The sequence below is a fragment of the Olea europaea genome, chromosome 16 (assembly GCF_002742605.1).
Source record: "Olea europaea var. sylvestris chromosome 16, O_europaea_v1, whole genome shotgun sequence".
Classification (NCBI taxonomy): domain Eukaryota; kingdom Viridiplantae; phylum Streptophyta; class Magnoliopsida; order Lamiales; family Oleaceae; genus Olea; species Olea europaea.
In genome coordinates, this window is record NC_036252.1 from 17,299,176 (window position 1) to 17,323,962 (window position 24,787).

The 24,787-nt window shown below is 30.7% G+C and overlaps 1 protein-coding gene across 1 annotated transcript; it reads right to left on the reverse strand.

Annotated features, from left to right (window-relative positions):
- Window positions 1-11,003: 11,003 nt before the first annotated feature.
- Window positions 11,004-14,965, reverse strand: LOC111412331 (sodium/calcium exchanger NCL-like). Its single transcript, XM_023043220.1, has 9 exons — window positions 14,494-14,965; window positions 14,184-14,399; window positions 13,937-14,109; window positions 13,722-13,861; window positions 13,408-13,645; window positions 12,173-12,324; window positions 11,829-12,096; window positions 11,471-11,737; window positions 11,004-11,348 (listed from the first exon to the last, which is right to left on the reverse strand). The coding sequence occupies exons 1-9, from the start codon at window positions 14,930-14,932 to the stop codon at window positions 11,100-11,102; spliced, it is 2,142 nt and encodes a 713-aa protein (XP_022898988.1). The 5' UTR covers window positions 14,933-14,965; the 3' UTR covers window positions 11,004-11,099.
- Between the last annotated feature and the right edge of the window lie 9,822 nt (window positions 14,966-24,787).

Here is a 24,787-nt window from a genome sequence, read left to right on the forward strand (position 1 = left end):
TTAAAATTAAATTTATTTCAACTAAATTAAATTATTATTAAAAGTAAAATTATTTATCTTTTAAATTAAGTCAATTAATTTCCACTAAACACTATTATTACTAATTATTAGTATATGATTAATAAAAACTTATATAAAAACAAAATAAAAATTATAACAATACCACATAAATAATTAACATGACATGGCATAAACTATTAAATCAATTAATAATAATATTTAAGATTTATAAAAACAATAAAATTATATTTATGCTTAAATTTTCTTAAGCCTAATATTACATATTAAAAGATAGTGCATTCCTAAAAGATTTCATTGAAAATAAAACATAATTGTAAAAAATAAAAAATAAAAAAATCCTGTTAACTAATTTCTACTTAATAAGCATTAGATGAAAAGTCATTTTATAATAATCCGTCAATAAAAAATATGATAAAATATGATACATAAAAAAAAAAATTTCATTTTTCAATAACCTAAGTGTGAATAGATTATAAACATTCGATTTCACATTTTACTTTATGTCTTTATATTTGTGGTGTACAATACCCTTAATACTCAACTATAACTTCTAAATAAGATAATTAATAATTATTATTGCTTTCAAAAATTAAGTCAATTAATTTCCACTAAATACAATTATTACTAATTATTAGTACACAATTAATAAAAATATTATTACATACTATTAAAAGAAATTAAAATAATATTATTTATATTTATAATTTACTTGAAATGACACATTTTATTAAGTCGATTAACAAAGCTTAAGGACAAACAATGCTTACTATTAGAATATACATTTCTGAACATGTATTATTTTATGGCAACTATATCTCACATTTTTTTGTGGAATTTCAATGCAAACAACAAAAGTCTTGATAAAAGATTAAAAATAGAAAATAAAAAGAAGAAAGTTGTAGGATGTTGACAAAAAAATATAATGTACAAAGAAATGTTATTCAAATGAAAGTATTATATTTCAATTTATTTAATCTTTCACGTTATATACATAATTTTACAAAAAGTGTTATTCATATATATATAGTGATGTCAATGGGCCGAGCCAAGCCGACTCGGCCCTTGACCTCATGAGCTCAGCTCGCGTTCTGGCGAGCCGAGCTCATGACTTGTTTTCAATGAGCCAAGCTCAAGCGCGACTCGTTGATTTTGGGTGAACTTGGCTCGGCCCACAAGCTCTTGGGCTGAACCAAGCTTTGGCTCGCGAGCTCGTTAATACAGAAAAACACAAATAATGTAATCAAGACACTTTTTAAAAAAATAAAAATAATTTAATGAAGACACTTTTTTTTCCTATCACATTGTAATATTTTTTATAAAGTATGAAATATTTATGTAATGAAGACGAATTATTTTTCGAAATACATTTACAAAAAATACAATTTTTCGATTTCTTTTTAAAATAGATGAAATGTAAACCCTCCTCCTTTATCCGAACTTGGGACCGACTACATCAATTTTAAGTAGGCGGAGTTAAAAATTGCACACGATCAACTTGTTATAACATTTATAATTTTTTAAAGAAAATTAAATTTAACAATTAAAAAATAAGAAAATTTTGATTAATATAATTAAATCAAATATCACTTACTTGATGACATGCAATTTCAGCGTATTTATCCTGTGGTCGAAAATGAGCATCCTGTCAATCATTCACGCACATTAACGTTTCCAAAATATCTTCTTTGAGTCGGCTCCTGACATCGGTCAAAACTCTTTTACCTGCACTAAAAGCAGACTCCGAAGCAACAGTGCTAATCGGAAGTGTCAACAGATCTTTCGCAATTGTAGAAACAATTAGCCAACATCTTTCATACTTTCGCCAGAATTCAATTACTTCTTTTGAACTTTTTTTAATTGTTCTGTCTGTTGACATATTATGATTGAAGTAATCAATTAATTCGGTAGGCATCGCATTTTGAGTTGCCATCGATGTTTGATGAGATACAAATTTAGACGACATGGCACTAGATGAATACATTATAGTTGCATCATAGCTAAATGTATTAATACCTTGAAATAAATTTATTATTTCGGCATCATCTTCTTCAATTTCAGCCGAAGGAGTAGGTGCAAAGTACCCGATTAACATTCGCACCCATTCTTTCTACATATAAATCATACATTCCACATAATGTTTGCTCTAAATTCTTATAGGTGATAGGTGTATCAAGTATTAAAACTTTATTGATTTGATTAATTATGTATTTAGTTTCCGAAATATTATATCGGGGGCTCATTGCTCATGTTAAAGGAAATAACATAGGTAGTTCTTCCCAATATTTTCTTAACTTTAATTCCATAGAAATTATAATTTCACTAAAATGAGGATCATTTTTATATTTATGGACTGTTCTTGCAATTATATAAGGGCGTTCAAGCATCATACAGCTTGTGGTATAATAAACGTCCGATAAAATCTTTGTGATCTCATAAAAAGATTTCAAAAATCGTTTAACTTTCAAAACTAAAAACCAATCGGATTCATTCAACATACCATTGTCATTGCTTCTAACGTGTCTATTGTTATAAAAGTCAGTTATTAAATGTTCGAAACCTTGACATTACTTTAATAGTAAGTAAGTAGAGTTCCATTTAGGGCCTACGTCGCTAACAAATGTTTTAGTAGTCGTCACCCTAATTTGGCACAAAAATCTTCAAATGCTTGTTTTCTAATAGTAGGGATCGTAATATACACTAATACGTTCCTAATCCTTTGAAGTTCATCCTTTATATGTTTTAAGTCATCTTCCACAATTAAATTCAGAATATGGCACACACAACAAATATGAAACAAATACCCACTAAAATCAGGTTGAAATACTCTACACAATTTATCGACGACTACCTTATTAACACTAGCATTATCAAAAGTAAAAGACCGAATTTTAATCTCACAATTATATTCTCTAACAATACTAATAATAGCAATATATATATTATTAGCATTGTGAGAAAGCTCAATAATTCTAAAAGCAATAATTTTTTATGCATACACTAACGTGGGTCTATATGGTGTGCGGTTGCAGCAATATATACTCTTTTATTAACCATTTTCCATATATCAGAAGTTAAAGATACAACTCCCCATATTGCTGCAAATTCATAAATAATTGTTGTTTTGAATTATTGAAATATTGTATTGTATCGGCACGAAAAGTGTTTCGACTTACCCCAACGTACCTTGGTTCCAAATATTCTTTCACGAACGAGATGAAGTGTTGATTGTCAGCAATAGCTAGACGCAATTTGGTGGCGGCAATAAATTTCACCATTTCGGTTCAAGTATTGTCCTTCGAATACACCCACATGGATAGGGGTGAAGTCGTTGAACCGACGTCTGGACTGCCAAATTGCAATTGTATTTGACCAGTTGGAAGAAGTTCATGTCTGACCGCACATGTTTTGTAGTGGCGGTTGAGATGGGTGGTACCAATTCCTTTTTGCCATGCCAATCTTTGTTGGCAATATTTACATACTGCCTTAGATTCTACAAGGCGCCATCGACGACTTTTTTCGTTGAAATCAACTTAAAGTGATTCCAACATTTTGCTTGTTTTTTGCCCTTTCGCTTTCCCCTCGCATCTGGGATCTTTAATTCGGCATCTCCGTCCTCATGTTCCGCTTCAGAAACATTAATATCGTCCAAATCAATTGGATTGTGGCTTCCATGACCGTGAATGTGAACATCTTCAGGTATGGGTACGTCATTTAGATCAACAAATTCATTTGGAAATTAACTTTGCGACATTCTAGGCGATTTGCCATGTGACCTACATCCCGTATCGAATAAACTCTCAACAAATGAGCATTGATCCATTTGTTTGATTGTTGATGATGAAATTCAAATATAATAACTAGTAAAAATATAAATGTAGTAAGAATTGAGAATTGGATGAATTGAAATTGTAACTGAATAAGCTGTAAAAAAATGAATCGATATTGTATATTTTGCACAACAGCACAAGAGAGTAAAAACTCGATAATTGATATAAAAGAGAGTTGAGAGAGTTGAGAAATGAGAATGAGGAGATAGTTGATATGAAAAATAATGGAGAGTGAAGGGGTATTTATAATAGAAGAAAAAAATTCAGTGAATGTTTCAGTGACCGTTTGGTCACTGAAAAAAGTGACCAAAATGGTCCCTTTTTAAAAAAAAGTGACCATTTTGGTTACTCAAAATAGGCGAGCCACGAGCCTCACTGCTTGTTCAATGAGCCGCTCGTGGGCGCACTGTAGACAAGTCGAGCAGGCTCGCTCGGCTCTCGATGAGGCCCACTTGGCTCGTGCTTGGGCTCGTGATTTTACGAGCCTGAGCCGCCCATGAGCCCTATTTCGACGAACCGAGCCAACAAGCAGCTCGGCCCATTTGACATTCATATATATATATATATAGTATTAACAATTTTAATAATACCTTTAGTAATATTAATTACATCAACTACTTCCAAAATTATTAGTACATATAAATATTAGGCATATCATTCGTCTGATACGTAAAACGTGCAATGCACGTGCTTACTACTAGTTTTACTAAAAATACAAAAGAATTTGGAACATAGCCAAAAGACGTGAAGATAATTTTTACTTGAGTTCTAATGCCTAAAAATGGAAATGTGAAGGGCAATAGCCCATGCGACACTTTACTATTTTGTTCATACCAATTGCATCAACATAGAAATTTATCTATGATGTCATTTTCCCTAATCAAAAAGGCAATGAGAAAATTTCAAAAGAAAGACAATTCTCGAAATCGGGTACTCATTTTTTATTTTTTATTTTTTAACGTCCATTCCACATTATTTCAATTTTGATACCAACTTATCTTTCTCCTTTTTCATCCTAGCATATACTTTAATAATTTTTTAATCTTTATTCTCGAGAGTTTGACATTGGTTCGTAATTTCAGTATTTTTTTCTTTTATTTTTATTTTTGTTTTATTTTTTTAGTACATGTAATACCTTAAATTATATTTATGTATATATATAAAAGAAAGTCAAATATATCATGCTATTTTTTTTAAAAAAAAAAAGAAAGAGAAAATATGGATAATAAAAGGTTAGGCGGTGGAATTGGATTGACTTTTATATCTATCAAATTCCATACAAATCCAAACCCATTTTCATAATACAGAGGTGAGAGAAGCCGAGAAACGATGCAGAGAAGAAGAAGAGAGAAAAGAAAAAAGAAAAAAAAAGGAAGAAGAAGACGAAGAAAAAAAGGAAAATTTCGCCAATATGTTAGAAAATAAGTTTTCGACCATTAGGCTTGAATTCTTCAAAGTTAAAGGTAAGTAAAAAGTTACTTATTTTATAGATGTTAGATTGTTAGATCAAATTTAATTTTATTGAAAGGGTTAAATATAATAGATTATGAAATTGAGTAAAATGAAAGAAAAATTAGTTTTAGTGATAAAAGAGATTTTAAAAATCACTTAAACGTGAAATGATTAAGTTTGTGTATCGCCTAGTTAATTATTGAAATTACTTAAAATAACTGATTGTTGATTTAAAAATTATATCATATTTTAGGCAGCGATACGAATATTGTGATAGCTTACCAATCGGTTTGATTTTGACATACATAGTTCTGTGAGTGGAAAAATATAATTTTTTAAAAGTATTTATAAATTAAGTATATTATTAATGTATGTGCAATTATGTGTTCGATTATATGATTATTATGGAAATCTCTTTTATTATAAATTTAAAGATGACTTGTGGTACATTTATGACTTGGTACATGAAACATATGTGATATTGAGATCGGCCAGAAAAGTATCCGTGATTATATATTTCTTCCAGTTTATAGAAGGGCCTTGGCCATGTTCTATACTACACTAAGGGGTCTTGGACCAAGGATGAAGGGGACTCGATCGTGTACATATAGTTCACTAAGGGGCCTTAACCGTGTCCTATAATTGATTACCAGAAGTCTTGAGACCGGCTTTCATTCACGGAGGGGGCCAAAGGCCCGTGGCGAAAGTAATTAGCCCAATGGACGGATTACATATTTTAGTTAGAGGGTACATTTTTGATAGATCACATGTGATGTGATGAGATAGTGGTATTGATATAAGCTAATGACTATATCGTGGATGTGAGATGATATTTACAAAGTTATGAGAATGTCTCCTTTTTTTTTTTGGATATAAATTTTATGAAGCTATCGTGTGAATTACTAAACGATATGAGCTCGATGTCTATGTATGAGAAAAATATTTAAATGAAAAAGTATAATTATTTTCGAACTTCTCCACTCACTGAACTATCAACTCATATATTTTTTCGTAATTTTCTTACAGGTAGCAATTGATTCTTTTTAGCTGGAAGAGCCTAATGATTTTGGAATGAGAGCCACACAACATGTTGAGTGTTACAAACTCATATTGATGAGGCATAAAGTAAATAATTTGGGCCCGTCTCATTATATTTTGCATCGTATTTGATTTAGGCGCATTTTGTAGTAACTCATAGTCGGCCTTGATGATAGATTTGACACCTAGTCAGCATCTATCATCGGCGCACGTCACATTTCGAGTCCACTAGGGTCATTCAGGACGGGTCGTATCAATGTGGTATCTGAGCATGGTTTGTAAAGTTTGAAAGTCTTTGTAGTTCATGCATTGACATATCGTGCATATTCAATGCGTATGGTCACATATCTTGGTGGGAAAAATCACAGGCCCTCCAGCTCAAATTTGTGGTTTCAAAAATGATAGAAAGATATTTTTAACATATCCAGAAAAGACTAGTATATAAGTATGGTAGTTGCAATGATCCGATGATTGAAAATGTTATTAGTTGTTGGGTTGGAACTATGTGTATATATAACCTATTAAGATTTGAACAGATTATGATGATTTTATGGGGCATTCGAAGTTACAGATGTTACAACCACTTAATTATCAATTTATTTGTAGAACTACCTGATTTTTTTTATGAGTACGTAAGAAAATTTTTAGCTATAGCTTGCACGATAAATACAAGTAAATAATATGATGTGTGATTGGTGACAATTAGTGGGGAATTTTAATTATTCTTGAAGCCAAATGGTCATTAGTGTTATCAAATTTTGTGGTGATTTGTGGCCACTTTTACGGGACGATAATATAAATCATGATGGTGTATAGTTATCTACATGATAAGAAATTCTGGAAAATAAAATGATGATTTGTTGATTGATAGATGACAATGTGTTATCGTATATTTTAGGCATAGAGAAAATTAACTATAATTCCAATTATTTCGATTATTTATGAGTTATTTGATTATAAGGAATGTGAGAATAATATGGATGAACTTCATAATGATTACTGATTATGGGGTTATTTGTTGCTTAAGAAATATAATTAAATGGATATGAGTATTTAGGTACGTTTATGTGAATCGAGAAATAAAAGGAGTAGAAAATGGTAAAGTCGGAATTTATTGAGATTCGAAAATTAACATGTGCAATTTTGATGGTACATTGATGTGTGGAAGATTTTTATTTTGTGATCTTAAGGAAAATTGATATAATTAAATGTTTTAGGTCATACGATATGACGATAAATGTCAATGTTACATGATCATAACATGATATGGTGAATAGCATGTAAATGAATATAATTATTGTCCTATAGCAAAATAATGTGATGACAAATTTGGGTTATTAAGTTAATTAATCTTGGTAAGGCCATTCATTGGATTATTGTGTTATATTCCATATAATTTGGAAGCATGGAGTTAAATTTTGAAGTTAAGATGAATTTAATAAATTGTCAGTGATGTAATTTTTGGGTGATTTTCAATAGTATATTTGGATTTCACGTATAAAGTATTCCATTTTTATTGAGATGTATTTGCTATGGAATATATAGATGATATGTCGAATAGTTTGAAGTTTAGGATGATCATTGAATGTAAACTTTAGTCAATTGTGGGATAGTGTCTTTGGGTTATAATCTTAATCAAAGGTCTTTATGTGATAAACAAAAAGGAATATGCAGTGATGATAGATCAACGACCCATTTATGGAATAAGAGTATAGATTTTCATGATTAAATGTTATTATTTTCGCTTTATAGAAAGAAAGAACAAAATTTATATGGGTATAGAAATGTCAAAAGTTTTGCTATTAGGAAATTCTCAGGAAATATTTGCTCTTATATCTAAAGATGATAAGTGATTGATTCATGATAATGGTTTATGTTAAGATTTAGAAAGTATTTTAAAGTAAACTTATAAATTATGGATGATACTATAGATTGTTGAAAAGGCATGATTAAAGCATGATTTATAGTTGTTTATATTGAGGTTGAATTTAGGAAATGTGGTGTCATCGCATTGCGAGAAACATCGATACTTACTATCATTGGAGTTTAAGGTATATTTTTATTCGAAATGGTGAAAATTGAAGTTGTGTATATATTATCATTGGGTGATATGAAAAAGAAAAAAAAATGATTAGAGAATAGTTTAAATTATGATATAAGTTGAAGATTGGGAAATTTTGAAAAATACTCTTTTGAACTTTAAATTGGAAAATAATTGAGTTTTCTTAAGGGTTGGGAAAAGGAAAAGACGAGAATATCATATATTGGCTCTTAGGAAGTTATGAAAGGTATGATAGGAAAGATTAAATTTTGGGACTAAGAGTTTGTTGGAGTAATCATTCGATATATGAAGCATTATGGCAAGTGATAATCAAATATGCTCTCTACATATTTATATGTTGGAATCTTAACCAATTGAATTTCAAAGACGAAATTCTTTGAAAGAGGTGAGTTTTGTAATACCTTAAATATAATATATGTGTATATATATATAAAAGAAAGTCAAATATATCATGCTATATTTAAGAGAGAGAGAGACCAAAAGACGAAAAAGAAAAAAGAAAAATCCAAACCCATTTTCATAATACAAAGGTGAGAGAAGCCGAGAAACGATACAAAGAAGAAGAAGAGAGAAAAGAAAAAAAGAAAAAAAAAAAAAAAAGGAAGAAGAAGAAGAAGAAGAAGAAGAAGAAGGAAAAAAAAAAAAAAAAAAAAAAAAAAAAAAAGGAAGAAGAAGAAGAAGAAGAAGAAGAAGAAGGAAAAAAAAAAAGGAAAATTTCGCCAATATGTTAGAAAATAAGTTTTTCTACTATTAAGCTAGAATTCTTCAAAGTTAAAGGTAAGTAAAAAGTTACTTATTGAAATGTTATGCTTAATTTTATAATTGTTAGATTGTTAAATCAAATTTAATTTTATTGAAGGGGTTAAGTATAATAGACTATAAAATTGAGTAAAATGAAAGAAAAATTAGTTTTAGTGATTAAAAATACTTTAAAAATCACTTAAACGTGAAATGATTAAGTTTGAATATCGCCTAGTTAATTATTGAAATCACTTAAAATAACTAATTGTTGATTTAAAAATTATATCTATTTCAGGCGACGATACGAATATCGTGACAGCTTACCAATCGTGTTGATTTGGACGTACATAGTTCTGTGAGTAGAAAAATATAAATTTTTTAAAGTATTTATAAATTAAGTATATTATTAATGTATATGCAATTATGTGTTCGATTATATGATTATTATGAAAATCTCTTTTATTATGATACATGTGGAATTTCAAAGATTACTTGTGGTACATTTATGACTTGGTGTGTGAAACATATGTGATATTGAGATCGGCCAGAAAAGTACCTGTGTTTATATATTTTTCTAGTTCATAGAGGGGCCTTGGCCATGTTCTATACTACACTAAGGGGTTTTGGACCAAGGATGAAGGGGTCTCGACCGTGTACATGTAGTTCACTGAGGGGCCTTGGCCGTGTTCTAGAACTGATTATCAGAGGTCTTGAAACCGACTTTCATTCACGGAGGAGGCCAAAGGCCCGTGGCAAAAGTAATTAGCCCAATGGGTGGATCATATATTTTAGTTAGAGGGTACATTTTTGGTAGATCACATGTAATGTGATGAGATAATGGTATTGATATCAGCTGATGACTATATCGTGAATATGAGATGATATTTACAGAGTTACGAGAATGTCTCTTTTTTTTTTATATAAATTTTATGAGGCTATCGTGTGAATTACTAAACAATATGAGCTTGATGTCTATGAATGAGAAAAATGATTAAATGAAAAAGTATAATTATTTTCTAACTTCTCCATTCACCGAGCTATCAACTCATATATTTTTCCATAATTTTCTTACAGGTAGCAATTGATTCTTTTTAGCTGGAAGGGCCTAATGATTTCGGAATGAGAGCCACACGACATGTTGAGTGTTATAAACTCATATTGATGAGGCATAAAGTAAGTAATTTGGGCCCATCTCATTATATTTTGCATTGTATTTGATTTTGGCGCATTTTGTAGTAACTCATAGTCAGTCTTGGTAATAGATTTGACACCTAGTCAGCATCTATCATTGGCGCACGTCACATTTCGGGTCGGGTGATTTGAGATGAGTCGTGTTAGTACAAATCTTAACATTCACACAGAAACAATGCATATTTTTTCCTATGCTCTCTCTCTCTCTCTCTCTGTGAAGGTTAGTGCTTATATAATTTGAATAAATTGATTTTTGAATAATGTTGTTTTGATAACACTTCTCTATGTAGAAGAGGGCTTCAAAAGGAAAACGAATCGTCTTTATGTATACAATTTATTAGTGGAGTAGTTAAAGATAGATAGAAAAAATGAAATAATTACTTTTATGTATATTTGAAGTTAACTATTCCCTAAGAGGAGTTGCATAGAATTAACTTTTTGCTGATCTAATGCAAAAAATAGATTTGTACTCTTTATGTATCTTCTACCGAGTTCTTGTCACTGAAGCATAAATTATATTCCGAAAATTGTGGAATACAGACTCTAGATTTTCAGAAGCCCGTTTCAATAAATGCTTTGATTTTAAATTAGATAAATTGATCGTGGATGTTACGTTGGCAATTTGTTACGGGAGTTTTCAAATGATAGTTATGAACATAACATGATGCTCGTAGGCAATAATATCACTTTTATTACTTTCCTAATGAGATAGCACAACATGTTTATTTGGACGGAAGAGGCTAAGAAACCTGAGATACATGATCTGTTTAGTTCCAGTGAAGAACAAGTTCGACAAAACAGTACAGCGCCAAGGAAAATGGATAGAGAAAAAATGCTAATAAGCAAGTCCAGAAAGGATATTTTGTAGTTGAGTATCCCAAAATCCCTACTATGGCACAGACAACCAAAATAGTTAGCACTTCTGCTGAATAATCCCATGGCAAGTCCTTCACATATACAACTGCTAACAGAATTGTCAAATTCGAGATGTTGTTCATTGCAACGCTATTATAAATCTGCAAGTTGAATAAAAAATATTTCACCAGGGAGTCCTTCACAAATTCTTTAATGCTCTATTGTAATGTGTGCATACGTGTGAGCGCGCGTGTGTGTATGAGAGAGAGAGAGAGAGAGAGACCTCGGAGAAAATTAAAGATGCCGTTTTCTGAGTCTTTTTACTAACTGGAAAGATAGCTTCTATTAAGGTTCTTGTATTCATTGCCAATGGCACTATCACAAATGAGATGGAGAAAGAAGGCACCCCTATGGCATATGATAACTGTAGGATACTAGTCGTGAGAGGTCCTCCAACGAAGGTCATTATAACAATACCCAAAACTATTCTAGAGACAGATTTTACAAAATTCCAGAAAGTGTGTCGCTGATTGAGCTTCTCCCATACTATCTGCAAGTTAAGGGAGGAGAAAGGAAAAATGGATGACTTTGTACAAAGCATAACAAAAAGCTTATGTAGAAAGTTAAAATAATTTTCTCACCCTGTCAAATTCTTTCAAGCTTTCATTCTTGTCAAGGCATTTGGCAATTTTAAAGGCTTCATCCACCCATTTCTTTATTCCATGGACAAATTCTTCTTTATCTATTTTACCATCACCTTTATAATCGAAATGGTAAACAATCGTTCCAACCACATCGTCAGGTTTCGGCTTCGGCTTCAATTTTCCGAATTTGACTGGTCTGATTATTTCATTTAATTCATATATTGATATCTCATTGTTATCATGAATGGCATATTGTCCAAAGAGGCTGCCAGAACAAAAAGAATATTGTGAAGAATTTCAGTCAAACCTAGTAAACAAACAGGCAAATTGTAATAAATTACTTCTTAATTGTCTCAATGTTGGCCTTTCCATCTTCTCCGATAAGCGATTCTCCGTCAGGTAGTTTGCTTTGAGCGTGCACTAGAAATTTTGACATTATTGGATGAATTCCCAGTTTATGATGTTTTCCCATCAGGTAAAACTGTTGAAAGATCTGCAGATCAACCCGAATAAGATATATAGTTATAATTAATTTCAAAAACTATAATTGATGCACATTGCACTTGACAGTGGCATGGTGTTTAAGTAAATTGTAGGTGAATTATGCTAAATTACAAGGGATAGAATACAATCAAGAGTGTGGATATTTTAGTTTCATCCTATACAGTAAAAGAAGTTACATAATAATGATAGGTCTCTAAATACCAATGTTTTGAAAATCGGCATAGCCATTAACCCGGAGAAGCTAAAGGGTTAAGGGTTGACCAGTCGAATTGAGGTTGAACCGGGGTCGACACGGAAATTAAAATAATTAAATAATTAATTTATATATAAATTTATAAATATAATTAAAAAACTTTATTAATATTTTAATTCTAAAATCTATTAGTTAATCAATAAAACTTAATGTACAATTACGTTATAAATAAATGGACCTAAAATTACTTTAAAATGCATAAAAAGTCCATCTAACCAAAGTCCAAACCTATATTCTAGGGCTGCCTCATTTCTCTTCATTTTTTGGTAAAGTGCCGTTTTCTTCTTCTTCCCATTACCGACATCTGCTACCGACGTCTACTCTTATTTCTCACGCTATCATGCATACAAATTCTTTTGTGTGTGTGTACGCGCGCGCATATTGTGCTTTTTCCTTTTCTACTTTCATTGTGTATTTAAATATTAGGAATAAAATGAAATATGAAGGTTTCACGGTTGAGATGGTGGGACATCGGTGAGTATTGACCCAGGAGACGGAAGCTTTGTTATCTACTTCACCATTTTTTTCTTTTTTCTTTTTTTTTTTTTTTTGGGGGGACAAATATCAATCTTTAAACCCGCAAAACCCACTTCTGGTTCACAGGTTCCGGTTGAACCGGACGGTTGTTTCTTTTCATTTAGTTTATTCTCTATAATCGAACTGGATTTCTGCCCGGTTCTCAGTTTTTCCCGTCAGAGCAGTCCGATTTTCAAAACACTGCTAAATACATTTATGGAGCAACATCTTGCAAATAAAACTTTCACAAGATATTGCATTAGTATCAATAGTTTTAAAATTTGCTTGAATTAGGAAGCTTGCCTCGTCCGAAAATTCTCTTGAAAAGAAATCACCATCTTTAGATAAGAATTCACACGCTTTGGTGAATTCATTTAGGTTGATTTTGCCGTCCTTGTCGTGATCAAAATTTTCAATTGTCTTATGAACAGCTGATTGTACATCACTGTGGGACATCCCTGGCTCGAGTCCTTCCAACAACTCTTCCAATTCAGTTTTTGTTATGTGCTCGTCTTTATCTTTATCTGTTTTATCAAATACCCTGCAAAGACAAGTATACAGTGAGAGCCTTCACTGGAGATAATTAGGAAATCTGCATATAATACTTCAAAATTTACTTTTTGATGAGAGCATAGTTAAGTTTTCCGTTCTCTTGAACAATATTTCCCTCCTTTTCCACATGACGCAAAAGCACTTTTGTTACAAACTCATACTGCAAGTAGTCTGAAATTAATAGCTGCATCCAGGGATCACAAATCTGAAAAGAAAAAGGAAATTAGCAATATTGTACATGAAATCAAGAGTAATACAGGTTAGCTTTTAACCATATTACCTGATAGATAAAATATGAAAGTAAAAATGCGGCAGACACTATGCACGCTATCAAAAGCACAGTGTGGGATGCACTGAAGATATCAACTAGTTGCAGAATAATGTAAGGAATCAAAGAAAGAAGCATAACCCCAGCTACATTACAAGTTTCACTTTGGAGTTCAACACTGCTATCTGCAGTTAAGAAAGAATTGTCAATTATACTTTTAAATTGTAAAGATCAACTAATTCATGTGAAAGAGGCAAACCTTTTAATTCATTGAATTTTTCTTCGACTCGCAAGAAACATGTATGTACAGATCGTGAATCCGTAGACTCCTGTTTACGTTTCAAATATTTCGCGCCATATATCAGACATATACCCCACTGCAGCGTGAGAGTAAAGACAGTGATTCCAGCAAAGATACCCACTCCAAGTGACACCAGAGACTGAGCTGTCTCTTTGCTACCGAAAACTCCAGATACTACAAACAATTATTGTTTCCTTTATCATTTTGTAGATTTGCTTAAGGTTTCGAATTTTGTTAAGAAGTAAACAAAAGATGAATTATAACTTACTGATCATCATCATCATTGATGGTAGCCCCATAAGGATGCGGAAAATGATACCAACATATTTGCTTGTGTGAAATTTTATTTCAAGGATTTTAAAGAACACCTTGCTCCCAATGCTCAGCTGCATTCCTCCAAATACTAGTAGACCCTGATAAACCAGTATTTGGAAAATGTATCCTCCAGAATTTTCTGCACATGGTAGGAAGCCATATGTGTGCTGACAAGTGCTTACGGACACAGGAACATCATTTGCAGTAAGAGTTTGAGATTTATCATGAACATGATCAATTCCATCTGAGATTAAATCATCAGAGGAATTGATTCTCAGAATTCGGCCATGAACGGAGCTGATAAAAGATATAAATATCATAATGCTTAAACTAGCAATTGTTGCAGTGAAACTTTGTATATTGCATGGAAGACTGTGAATGCGCATAGCCATATTTTTTGGAGAATCAATTATGCAGTAATGAGTGTGCTTCTTTAGTGCTGTGAAGGAATGGAAGCTATCGATCTTCTTTTATGCTAGTGGAAGGCTTGAAGGGGTATGATTGAGACAAATCTTCTATTTTAAAAACGAAAATTGCACTACTAGTCCTCCAACTTATTAGTGTTAATAAGTTGGTCTAAAAAAGTTAGCAAAGTGGTCCTAGTCTTTCTAGTTTATAGCATAGATGGTCCATAAGAAACTATATCATCCATTTGACACTTAACAGTCAATTTCGTATTGAAAACACACTATATGCCAAGATATTAAACAAAGGGGAAAAAATTGAAGCTGATAAGTGACGTCAATAATTGTGATGTCATACTAGTGACTACATAAAAAGTCAATAATGTGGCCAAGTGGCCACTTAATTCCATTATTTTAGAGCAATGCTATTTAGGAGACGTTTGTTTTTCATTTTTGTAAAAATAAGAATGAAAAATATAGTCGTTATGCCCCCCACACAAGATATATAAATTCAAATTTGGTGATTTGATGTAATAGATAACGGTCATATTTTTCGTTTTAATAGAGGAAAATGAGAAACAAACAGGGACTTAATTTCATTAAAATTATAATATCAATTTACTTGACTTTAATGTGACATTAAATAATAAGTTAAATGAAATAAGTCATTTTATTTTACATTTTATTTAACCAATTATTTAATATCACATTAATGCCACATGCAATGGGGTCATAATCTAAGCGGGACTAAATAACATTATTCATTATTTTATGAAGGTAGTCAAGTGACATCAAATAAATGGAGAGCCGCTAGATGTACAGAAAAGCTTTTTATAGGCCCTTTACTAAATACAAACAGCGTGAGGTTGGTGGGTAATTTTTTCAATTATTTTACTCATATGAAGCCCACTCCCATGTGAGTATCTGGAATTCTTCTGCAATAATTTTCCAAATAAATGACCTTTCATTCTATTTTTTGTATTTTATGAAAGCTGGTAGCTGAATTTTCAATGGGTCAATTTCATGGTTAATTATAAGAGGTTCTGGAGACTTCTAAAAATATAAATATATGGTACATCATTCTCTCTGATTATAATACACATATTTTGTCTCAGTACATTTTTTTATAAAATTAATTAATTGATGGAATACAATTTACATAGAGATGGACAAAAATTATTAAAACTATGGGACGAAATTAGAACCGGACTATCGCCAATTGTTTCTCCAATTCTATCAATTTTTAATCGATTCTGGATATTAAAATTCAGATTCGATCGATTTCAATCCGATTCTCGGTTCTAAAGTCAAAAACAAAAACAAAAATTGGATTTAATTTGAATTTTTTTATTTTTTATTTTCAAAGATGACTAGCATATTGCATCAACCATTATTCTTTTTTCATCTGAAATTCATCATAATACATCAAACTCATATCATTAATGTGGTATTATATAAAACTCAGGTAAAAGGATCCAATGAATTCAATAGGTGTAATTTTAGATTAATGAGAGACTTGAGTTTCTTTCATCTTTTCCAAGTCAACGTTTTCGATATCTCAAAGTATAAAGAAAATAAAAGTGATATTGAAATGTGTTTTTAAAGAACTCATTCAAACCAACAGTTAAGCATTTGACGTAAATTGTTGAGTTTTCTTGAACTTGAAAATGCAAATCTTTACATCGGTTGACATCGGTTTATGCATAAATGATGTAGTCGATAGATTCTGACTTCACTCATATCCACGTAGCTTATCTTCACACAAGCGGACAAATCGTTAGGAGCACCTGACCTCTAATTTATATTGAGTGAGTTTAGAAAGCAATTATGTTAACAAGTTGCCATTTAAGTTCCTTTTCCCATCCCATTCTATAAATACGGCTTATTGGCATTATCCTAAATTTGAAAATGGTCCTAACATACAAGTGAACCTACCATTCATCAAAATTAAAATAATAATAATAATAATAATAATAATAATAATAATAATAATAATAATAAATAAATAAATAAATAAATAAATAATAAATAAAACGTGTTATAAATCAACTAATTATGTTATGACTCGTATCCAAAAACAATTATTGCTCAGACCTTAAATTTCAACCTTTCACACTACTGTTCTTTAAAAAATACAAAAGATTTTGAACAAGATTCTAATGTCTTAGTCATAATTTTTTTGAAATTTTGAAAAAGAATAGGTAGGTTACTATTGAATATTTGGAAAAGAATAGGTAGGCCTGTTTGGGAGCAATTTTTTCAATCAAAAAATTGATTTTTTAACTGTTATTTCACTATTTCAGCCATCATATTTGACTTTTTCTTTCATAGATGGACCCCACTTTTCTCCTAACGATCAAAAAATCAATTCTCAAAATCACTCGCTAAACATACTCTTAATCTTGTAGCCAGGTGGCAACTTAATTCCATTATTTAAAGGAGATATTTAAGAGATTCAAACAGGTGACCGAACATTTATTTGTTTGTAATGAAAGCTGGCAGCTAAATTTTCAATGGCACGGTTCTCGATTATAGGAGCAGGATGTGTAAAATTCAGCATTCACATTTAGCACATGTTTGATTTGGATACAAATTAGATTTTTAACATGTGTTGATAAAAATAAAAATAAATTTGTGAAATGTGTGATTAAAAAATTGATAAAAGTTGAAATTTTCATGATGTGAGGTTAAAAATTTATTTGAGAAAAAAATAAATTTGTGAAATGTGTGATTAAAAAATTGATAAAAGTTGGAATTTTTATGATGTGAGGTTAAAAATTTATTTGAGAAAAAAATAAATTTTACAAAATGGGGACTAAAATACGGATTTAATGATGTCCCTAAGTTAGAAATACATTCAAATTTGTATAAATTTTGAGTTTTCTTAATGTAAACTTAAAAATTAAAAAAAATTAAAAATAAATTGTAAAAATTTGATTGATGAACATGCCATATTGAAAAATTAACTTTATTGAGATCTTTAGGATAAATTTTCTTCAATCAGTACTTGTTTTATATTTAATTAATTATGTATTCTATCATTAACAATCTCTAATATGTTGATGGCATGTTTAGTGCTTGTTTGGTAGGGATTTTGTTAATTAATTTTTTTATCGTTAGAGATAAAGTAGATCCTACCTGTGAAAGAAGAATTCAAAAATGACGGTTGGAATAGTGAAATAACTGTTAAAAAATTGATATTAATTGGATTAAAATCTGGACCAAACTTGCTCTCGATGTATCAATCTCAAAATGTGATTAACTTATTTGAGCATATTAAGCTCTCATTATATATATCCAGAAGTAATGTTTCATTTTAAAATATTAATTTTATTAAAAGCCATATTCTAACACTTAATTATTGATTATTATTTTTATCTACATGCATTGGCGGATCCAGCACTTGGCGAGCCCCCGCGGTCGCGCGTAACGGATCGGCCGAGAGCCTTTTTTATGTTGAGAATAGATAAAGATTTAGAATATATTATTGGTAATTCATTATTATTTCAACCATTTCTTCTAGGCACGTTGGTTAGTGCTTGGAATGTTGTCTTGGAAGTCCCGGGTTTGAACCTTTTGCCACCCAATTTATTGTATAACATTTTTAGTTATCCAATTTTTATCAAAAATTCTTGTAATAATGGTTGCACTAGAGAAGATTCGAACTTGTGAGTTATTCTTGAAAATGTTGAATGCTTGGCCACTATGATAATTGCTAAGTTGTACCATTAAGTTTAACAAAATAATATATGTTAGATTTTAGGGATTTTGATGCAATTCAAAAATATTGAACTCACGCTTATCCTTTGAATTATATAAAGCAACCATGTCATTTAATGAGTACGATTTATTTTTATATTAGAATTATATATGTTCAACTCCAGCAAAATAATTATTCTATTTAAAATTTAAGCCTTGTTTGATTCTCATTTATTTCATAATACATTTTTTCTTTTCTTATTTTCAATCAAACATTGCTAATAAAATAATATTACACACAAATTCAAAACTTTTTTTAACTACACATTCTCCATCAAATCACTATCCCAAAATGTATTTTTTGCAAAAAAAAAAAAAGAGAGAGAGAGGGTAATCAAACGAGCTCTTAATATTTTATTGAGGTCTGCGATCCGCGGTCCACGGTTAAAGGCCGCCCGTGCTGAGTCAACATTTTGGATTTGCCACTGTATACATGATTTTATAATAAGAGGGAACTTAGAGATTGAGTAAGATATGTTGCAAATTGTCAAAATTGTAGAAAGAGAAACTTCATTGGAAACACAATAGTGAAAGAAAATGTCATAAAAACCCGTAGTTGTTGTGAATCTTTGATTTTCAATGTCATGTTTTTGTGACGTCTTATGGTCATCTCATAGTTCTACTTATTTCGAGTCATTGTTTTTTCATTTTATCGATAATATTTTTGTAGCATAATAACTGTTATACTATGGTGGCATTAATTAGTAGAATTTACATTTTTACAAAAATATTTTTGATAAAAAGGAATAACTTGTCTATTTGAAAAAGTAGAATTAATTATATTGAGTGCAAGTTGGAGCCATTAGAGCATATCTAACAAACTCTTTAAAAATAAAAATAAAAAGATATTCTCTATTTTAGATAGTTAATGCTTAAAAAATATTTGAAAGGACTCTTTATTCTAACTTTATAAGAGTATCTTCAAAAGAATCTTTAAACATAAGATTCTCTCTATTTTAAAGAGTCAACCCTTAAATTAACATTTTAAAATAAAAAGTGGGTTAGCCAAATTCGCTCGCTGTAATTTAATACACTCAAACCATTTCAATTTTTATTTTTATTTTTTTTGGTAAAAAATAATATAATAATTTGAATGGAAGCTAGTAAAAATAAAAGATGGAGAAAAATAATAAATACTTTTTAGGAGTAGTAAAATCAAGTAATAAAAATAAAGAGACTCTTGGAGCACTTAAAATTTTTTCTCTTTAAATTTATATATGCTCTCTAAATTATTAAATATGTACTTTAAAAATAGAGAGTCTCTTGAAGATACTATAAATATAGAGTGAGATTGACTCTTAAAATTCGAAAACCAAACACACTCTCTATTTTTATTCATAATGATTGCATTTAATAGTCGTTCGAACCAGATTAGTTCACACAAAATAGGAACCGGTTCTATGTATAGGTTTTCTACTAAATTGGTCATAGCAATATTTTTTTTTCCCTACTAAATCGGTCAAGCAATATTATTTTCCAGATACGCAAAGGGTGAAATTTGAATCTTTGCAACTCATAAAAATTATTTTCTAAATAATATTATAATCTAGCAATAACACACCTGTTGAACCACTGAACCACCAATTGAACCAATGACCCAATGACGCGATGATTTGTCTGGGTTGATGATCGGGCTAATTCTGATAATTGTGATTGGATTATATAAAAAATTTTACTCTCTAATTTGAAGATATTCTTTATTATAAATAAAAAGTCACTTGGAGATGTTCTTATGAAACAAATTAGATTCCTTTTCCAACTCTTAAAATAGGCATTTTCTTAAAATGGAATATAGCCTACCGCAAAAATGGCAAGTGTCTTACATTTTACAAGAGAGCTTTCATGAGCATGAAAATAAATTTTTCATTGACTGGTTAGAATACAATTAATTATAAATCAGATTCCTAAAATTTCAACATTTCACAAAACTTTTTATAAAAAAAACACAAAATATGTTAGAAATATTTCATTTTTACAATTATATGTGATGACCATTGTACCTCTAGATCCCTAATTCTTATCTATAAATATAGAACTTTAGTTCTAAATAAAAATACATTCAAGTTTATTGACCTTCGCAATTTTCTTCTCTTTCTCTATAGTAGTAATCCATTATCAACATGAAATTCTAACCAATTGAATTTGAAAAAAATCATTTTTCTTTTTGTTCAAAGAAAGGCGAAAATTCTAACCAATTGAAATATTTCTTCTTTTTTATCCAAAAGAAAAATGTTAGTATTCTTATTATTTTAATTTACCAATTGATAAAGTAGTACACATTGTTTTATATGAATATATGATTATACACTTATCAGTAAATCGATTTGTCAGTATATCGATTTGGCAGAGATATATTTTTGTTAAAATTGTTTAATATAACATATCAATAATCTAGAAGAATATTATATCATTACCTTGAAGAGTCATAAAATTTTATGTATCAATATTATTAAAGAATATTGTGCCTTGATTCATAGAGAATCACAATTTATTCCATGTTAATAATGATATGAATGATTATTGAGATTATCAATTGAGCAATGAAAAGATTTTTCCATGAAATGAATTATCACTTGTTACTACTTCTCATTTAATAGAAATCATTTAGACCTTCAATGGCTAAAGTTACGGCATGATTCCTTCAACTCCTAAAATTAAGGTGGTATATGTGGGCCATTTACCGTCCACTTAGATCATTGACTTTAAAAGATACATCTAGCTAGTGGTGGCAATGGGCCGAATCGAGCTGGCTGGACCCTTAACCTCACGAGCTTGGCACGCGCTCGATTCGGCCCTTAACCTCACGGGCTCGGCTCGTCGCCACGAGCTCAACGAGCCGAGCTTGGGCTTAGTTCATTGAATTTGAGCGAGCTCGGCTCGACCCATGAGGTCGTGGCTCGTCCGATCTCGTGGGCCGAGCCGAGCTTTGGCTCGTGGGCTGGTCCCTCCCCCCGCCCCCCTTTTAAGAGAAAAAGACAAATAAATAAAATAATGTAATGAAAACACTTTTAAAAAAAACAATTTCAGTGTATTTATCTTGTAAGCGAAAATGAGCATTCTGCCAATCCTTCACGCTCATTAATGCTTCCGAAAATTTTTCTTTCAATCGGCTCCTAATATCGGCCAAAACCTTTTTACCTGCACTAAAAGCAGACTCTGAAGCAACAATGCTAACCGGAGGTGTCAGCAGATCTTTCGCAATTGCAGAAACAATTGGCCAATGTCTTTCATACTTTCGTCAGAATTCAATTACTTCTTCTGAACTTTTTTTAATTGTTCTGTCTGTTGGCATATTATGATTGAAGTAATTAATTAATTCGGCATACATCACATTTTGAATTTTGACCGATGTTTGATTAGATGCAAATGTAGACGATATGACACTAGACGAACACATTGTAGTTGCATCATATCTAAATGTATTAATGCCTTGAAATAAATTCATTATTTTAGCATCATTTTCTTCAATTTCAACAGAAGAAGTAGGTGCAGAGGGTACCCGACTAACATTCACACAAATTCTTTCCGCATATAAGTCATACATTTCACATAATATTTGCTCTAAATTCTTATAAGTGATAGCTGTATCAAGTATTAAATTTTTATTGATTTGATCAATTACATATTTAGTTCCCAAAATATTATATCGAGGGTCCATTGCGCATGCTAAATGAAATAACATAGACAGTTCTTTTCAATATTTTCTAAACTTTAATTTCATATCAATTATAATTTCATTAAATTTATGATCATTTTTATATTTATAGAATGTTTTTGTAATTATATAAAGGCGTTCAAGCACCATACAGCTTATAGGATAATAAATGTTGGATAAAATCTTTGTTGTCTCATAAAAAGATATCTAAAATTGTTTAACTTTCAAAGCTAAAATCCAATTGGATTCATTTAACATACCATTGTCATCACTTCTAACGTGTCTATTGTTATAAAAGTCAGTTATTAAATTTTCGAAACCTTCACATGACTTTAATATCAAGTAAGTAGAGTTTCATCTATGGTCTACGTAGTTAACAAATGTTTTAGCAGTCGTCACCCCTAGTTCGGCACAAAAATCTTCAAATGCTTGTTTTCTAATAGGAGAGATCGTAATAAATACTAATGCATTTCTAATCCTTTGAAATTCATCATTTATATGTTTTAAGCTATCTTGCACAATTAAATTCAAGATATGACACACACAACGAATATGAAACAAATACCCACCAAAATCAGGTTGAAGTGTCCTATAAAATTTATCGACGACTACCTTATTAACACTGGCATTATCAAAAGTAAAAAATCGAATTTTAGTCTCGCAATTATATTCTCTAAGAATATTGATAATAGCATTATATATATTATTAGCATTGTGAGAAAACTCAATAATTCTAAAAGCAATAATTTCTTATGTATGCACCAAAGTGAATCTATGTAATGTGCGGTTGCAGCTATATATGCTCTTTTATGAACTCCTTCCCATATATCAGAAATTAAAGATATAACACCACATATTGCGGCAAATCCACGTATTGTATCGGTACGAAGAGTGTTTCGACTTACCCCAACGTACCTCAATTACAAATATTCTTTCACTTACGAGACAAAGTGTTGGTTGTCTGCAATAGCCAGAGGCAACTTAATGACAGTAACAAATTTCACCATTCTGGTTCGAGTATTGTCCTCCGAATACACCCACATGGGTAGTGAAGTCGTAGAACCAGTGCCTGAATTGCCAAATTGCAATTGTGTTTGACCAGTTGGAAGAAGTCTACGTCTGGCCACCCATACTTTGTAGTCGCGGTTGAGATGGATGGTACCAATTTCTTTTCACCATGTCAATCTTTGTTGACAGTATTTATATATTGCATTAAATTCTACAAGGCTATCAACGATTTTTCCTGTTGAAATTAACTTAAAGTGATCCCAACATTTTGCTTGTTTTTTGCCCTTTCGCTTTCCCCTCGTATCTGAGATATTTAATTCAGCATCTCCGTCCTCATGTTCCGCTTCGAGAACGTTAATATTATCCAAATCAATTGGGGTATGTCATTTAGACTGGCAAATTCATTTGAAAATTGACTTTACGGCGTCCTAGGTAATTCGCCATGATGTGACCCACATCCCGTATCGAATAAGCTCTCAATAAATGAGTGTCAGTCCATTTGTTTGATTGTTTACGAGGAAATCCAAATATAATAACTAGGAAAATATAAATGTAGCGAGATTGTGAGAATTAAGAATTGGATGAATTGAAATTGTAATTGACAAACTGTAAAAATTGAATTGATATTGTATATTTTGTAGCATAAATGAGTAAAAACTCGATAATTGATATAATAAAAGAGAATTGAGAGAGTGATTGAGTAATTGATATGAAAAAAAACAAAGTTGGTCTAATATCCCTTTTATAGAAAACAATCACTGGCGGGCAATGCTTTTACTATGTGATCTGCCGACTTTCACTTTTTATGAGGCTGCTTTCCCAAAATTAGGGAAGAAATTAAACAGTTGAAAAAGAAATTACATAAATGGCAACAAAGCTATTTCTCACACAAAGTAATGTCAACAAGAAGTTCAATAATAATAGAAAATCAATTGCCAAATGCAACACTAACAGTATTACATACACCATCTATAAATGATGTAATCTTGATTGATGTTCCAGTTGAACAATATATTATTGTTAAAGTTAGTAAATCTAACACATGCATGAAGCGTGTCAGATAAATCGTTTTCGAAGACAAAAAGTCCCTCAAAGATAGTAAAATAGAACAAATAATTAATTTGATCCTACTGAAAAATAGATCTTGAAGAGACCATAAAACATAACTATTTGAATAATCCTAGAAAAAGTTTAGGTACCTGAAATTTTGTATACAAAGAGATCTCGATAAGGATATATTACTAAAGGTAATTTATGTAATCTGATCAAATTTATGAATCTATTTTATTTGTAATTTTGTTTGAATCCAGAAACAATATAGAAATAGACTAAGATGCCATTTTGAATAGGTTTTGATATACCAATTTGATCCAAGCTCTCTTATTGAATTGCTCATTCAATGAGCATTTTCAATATTATGC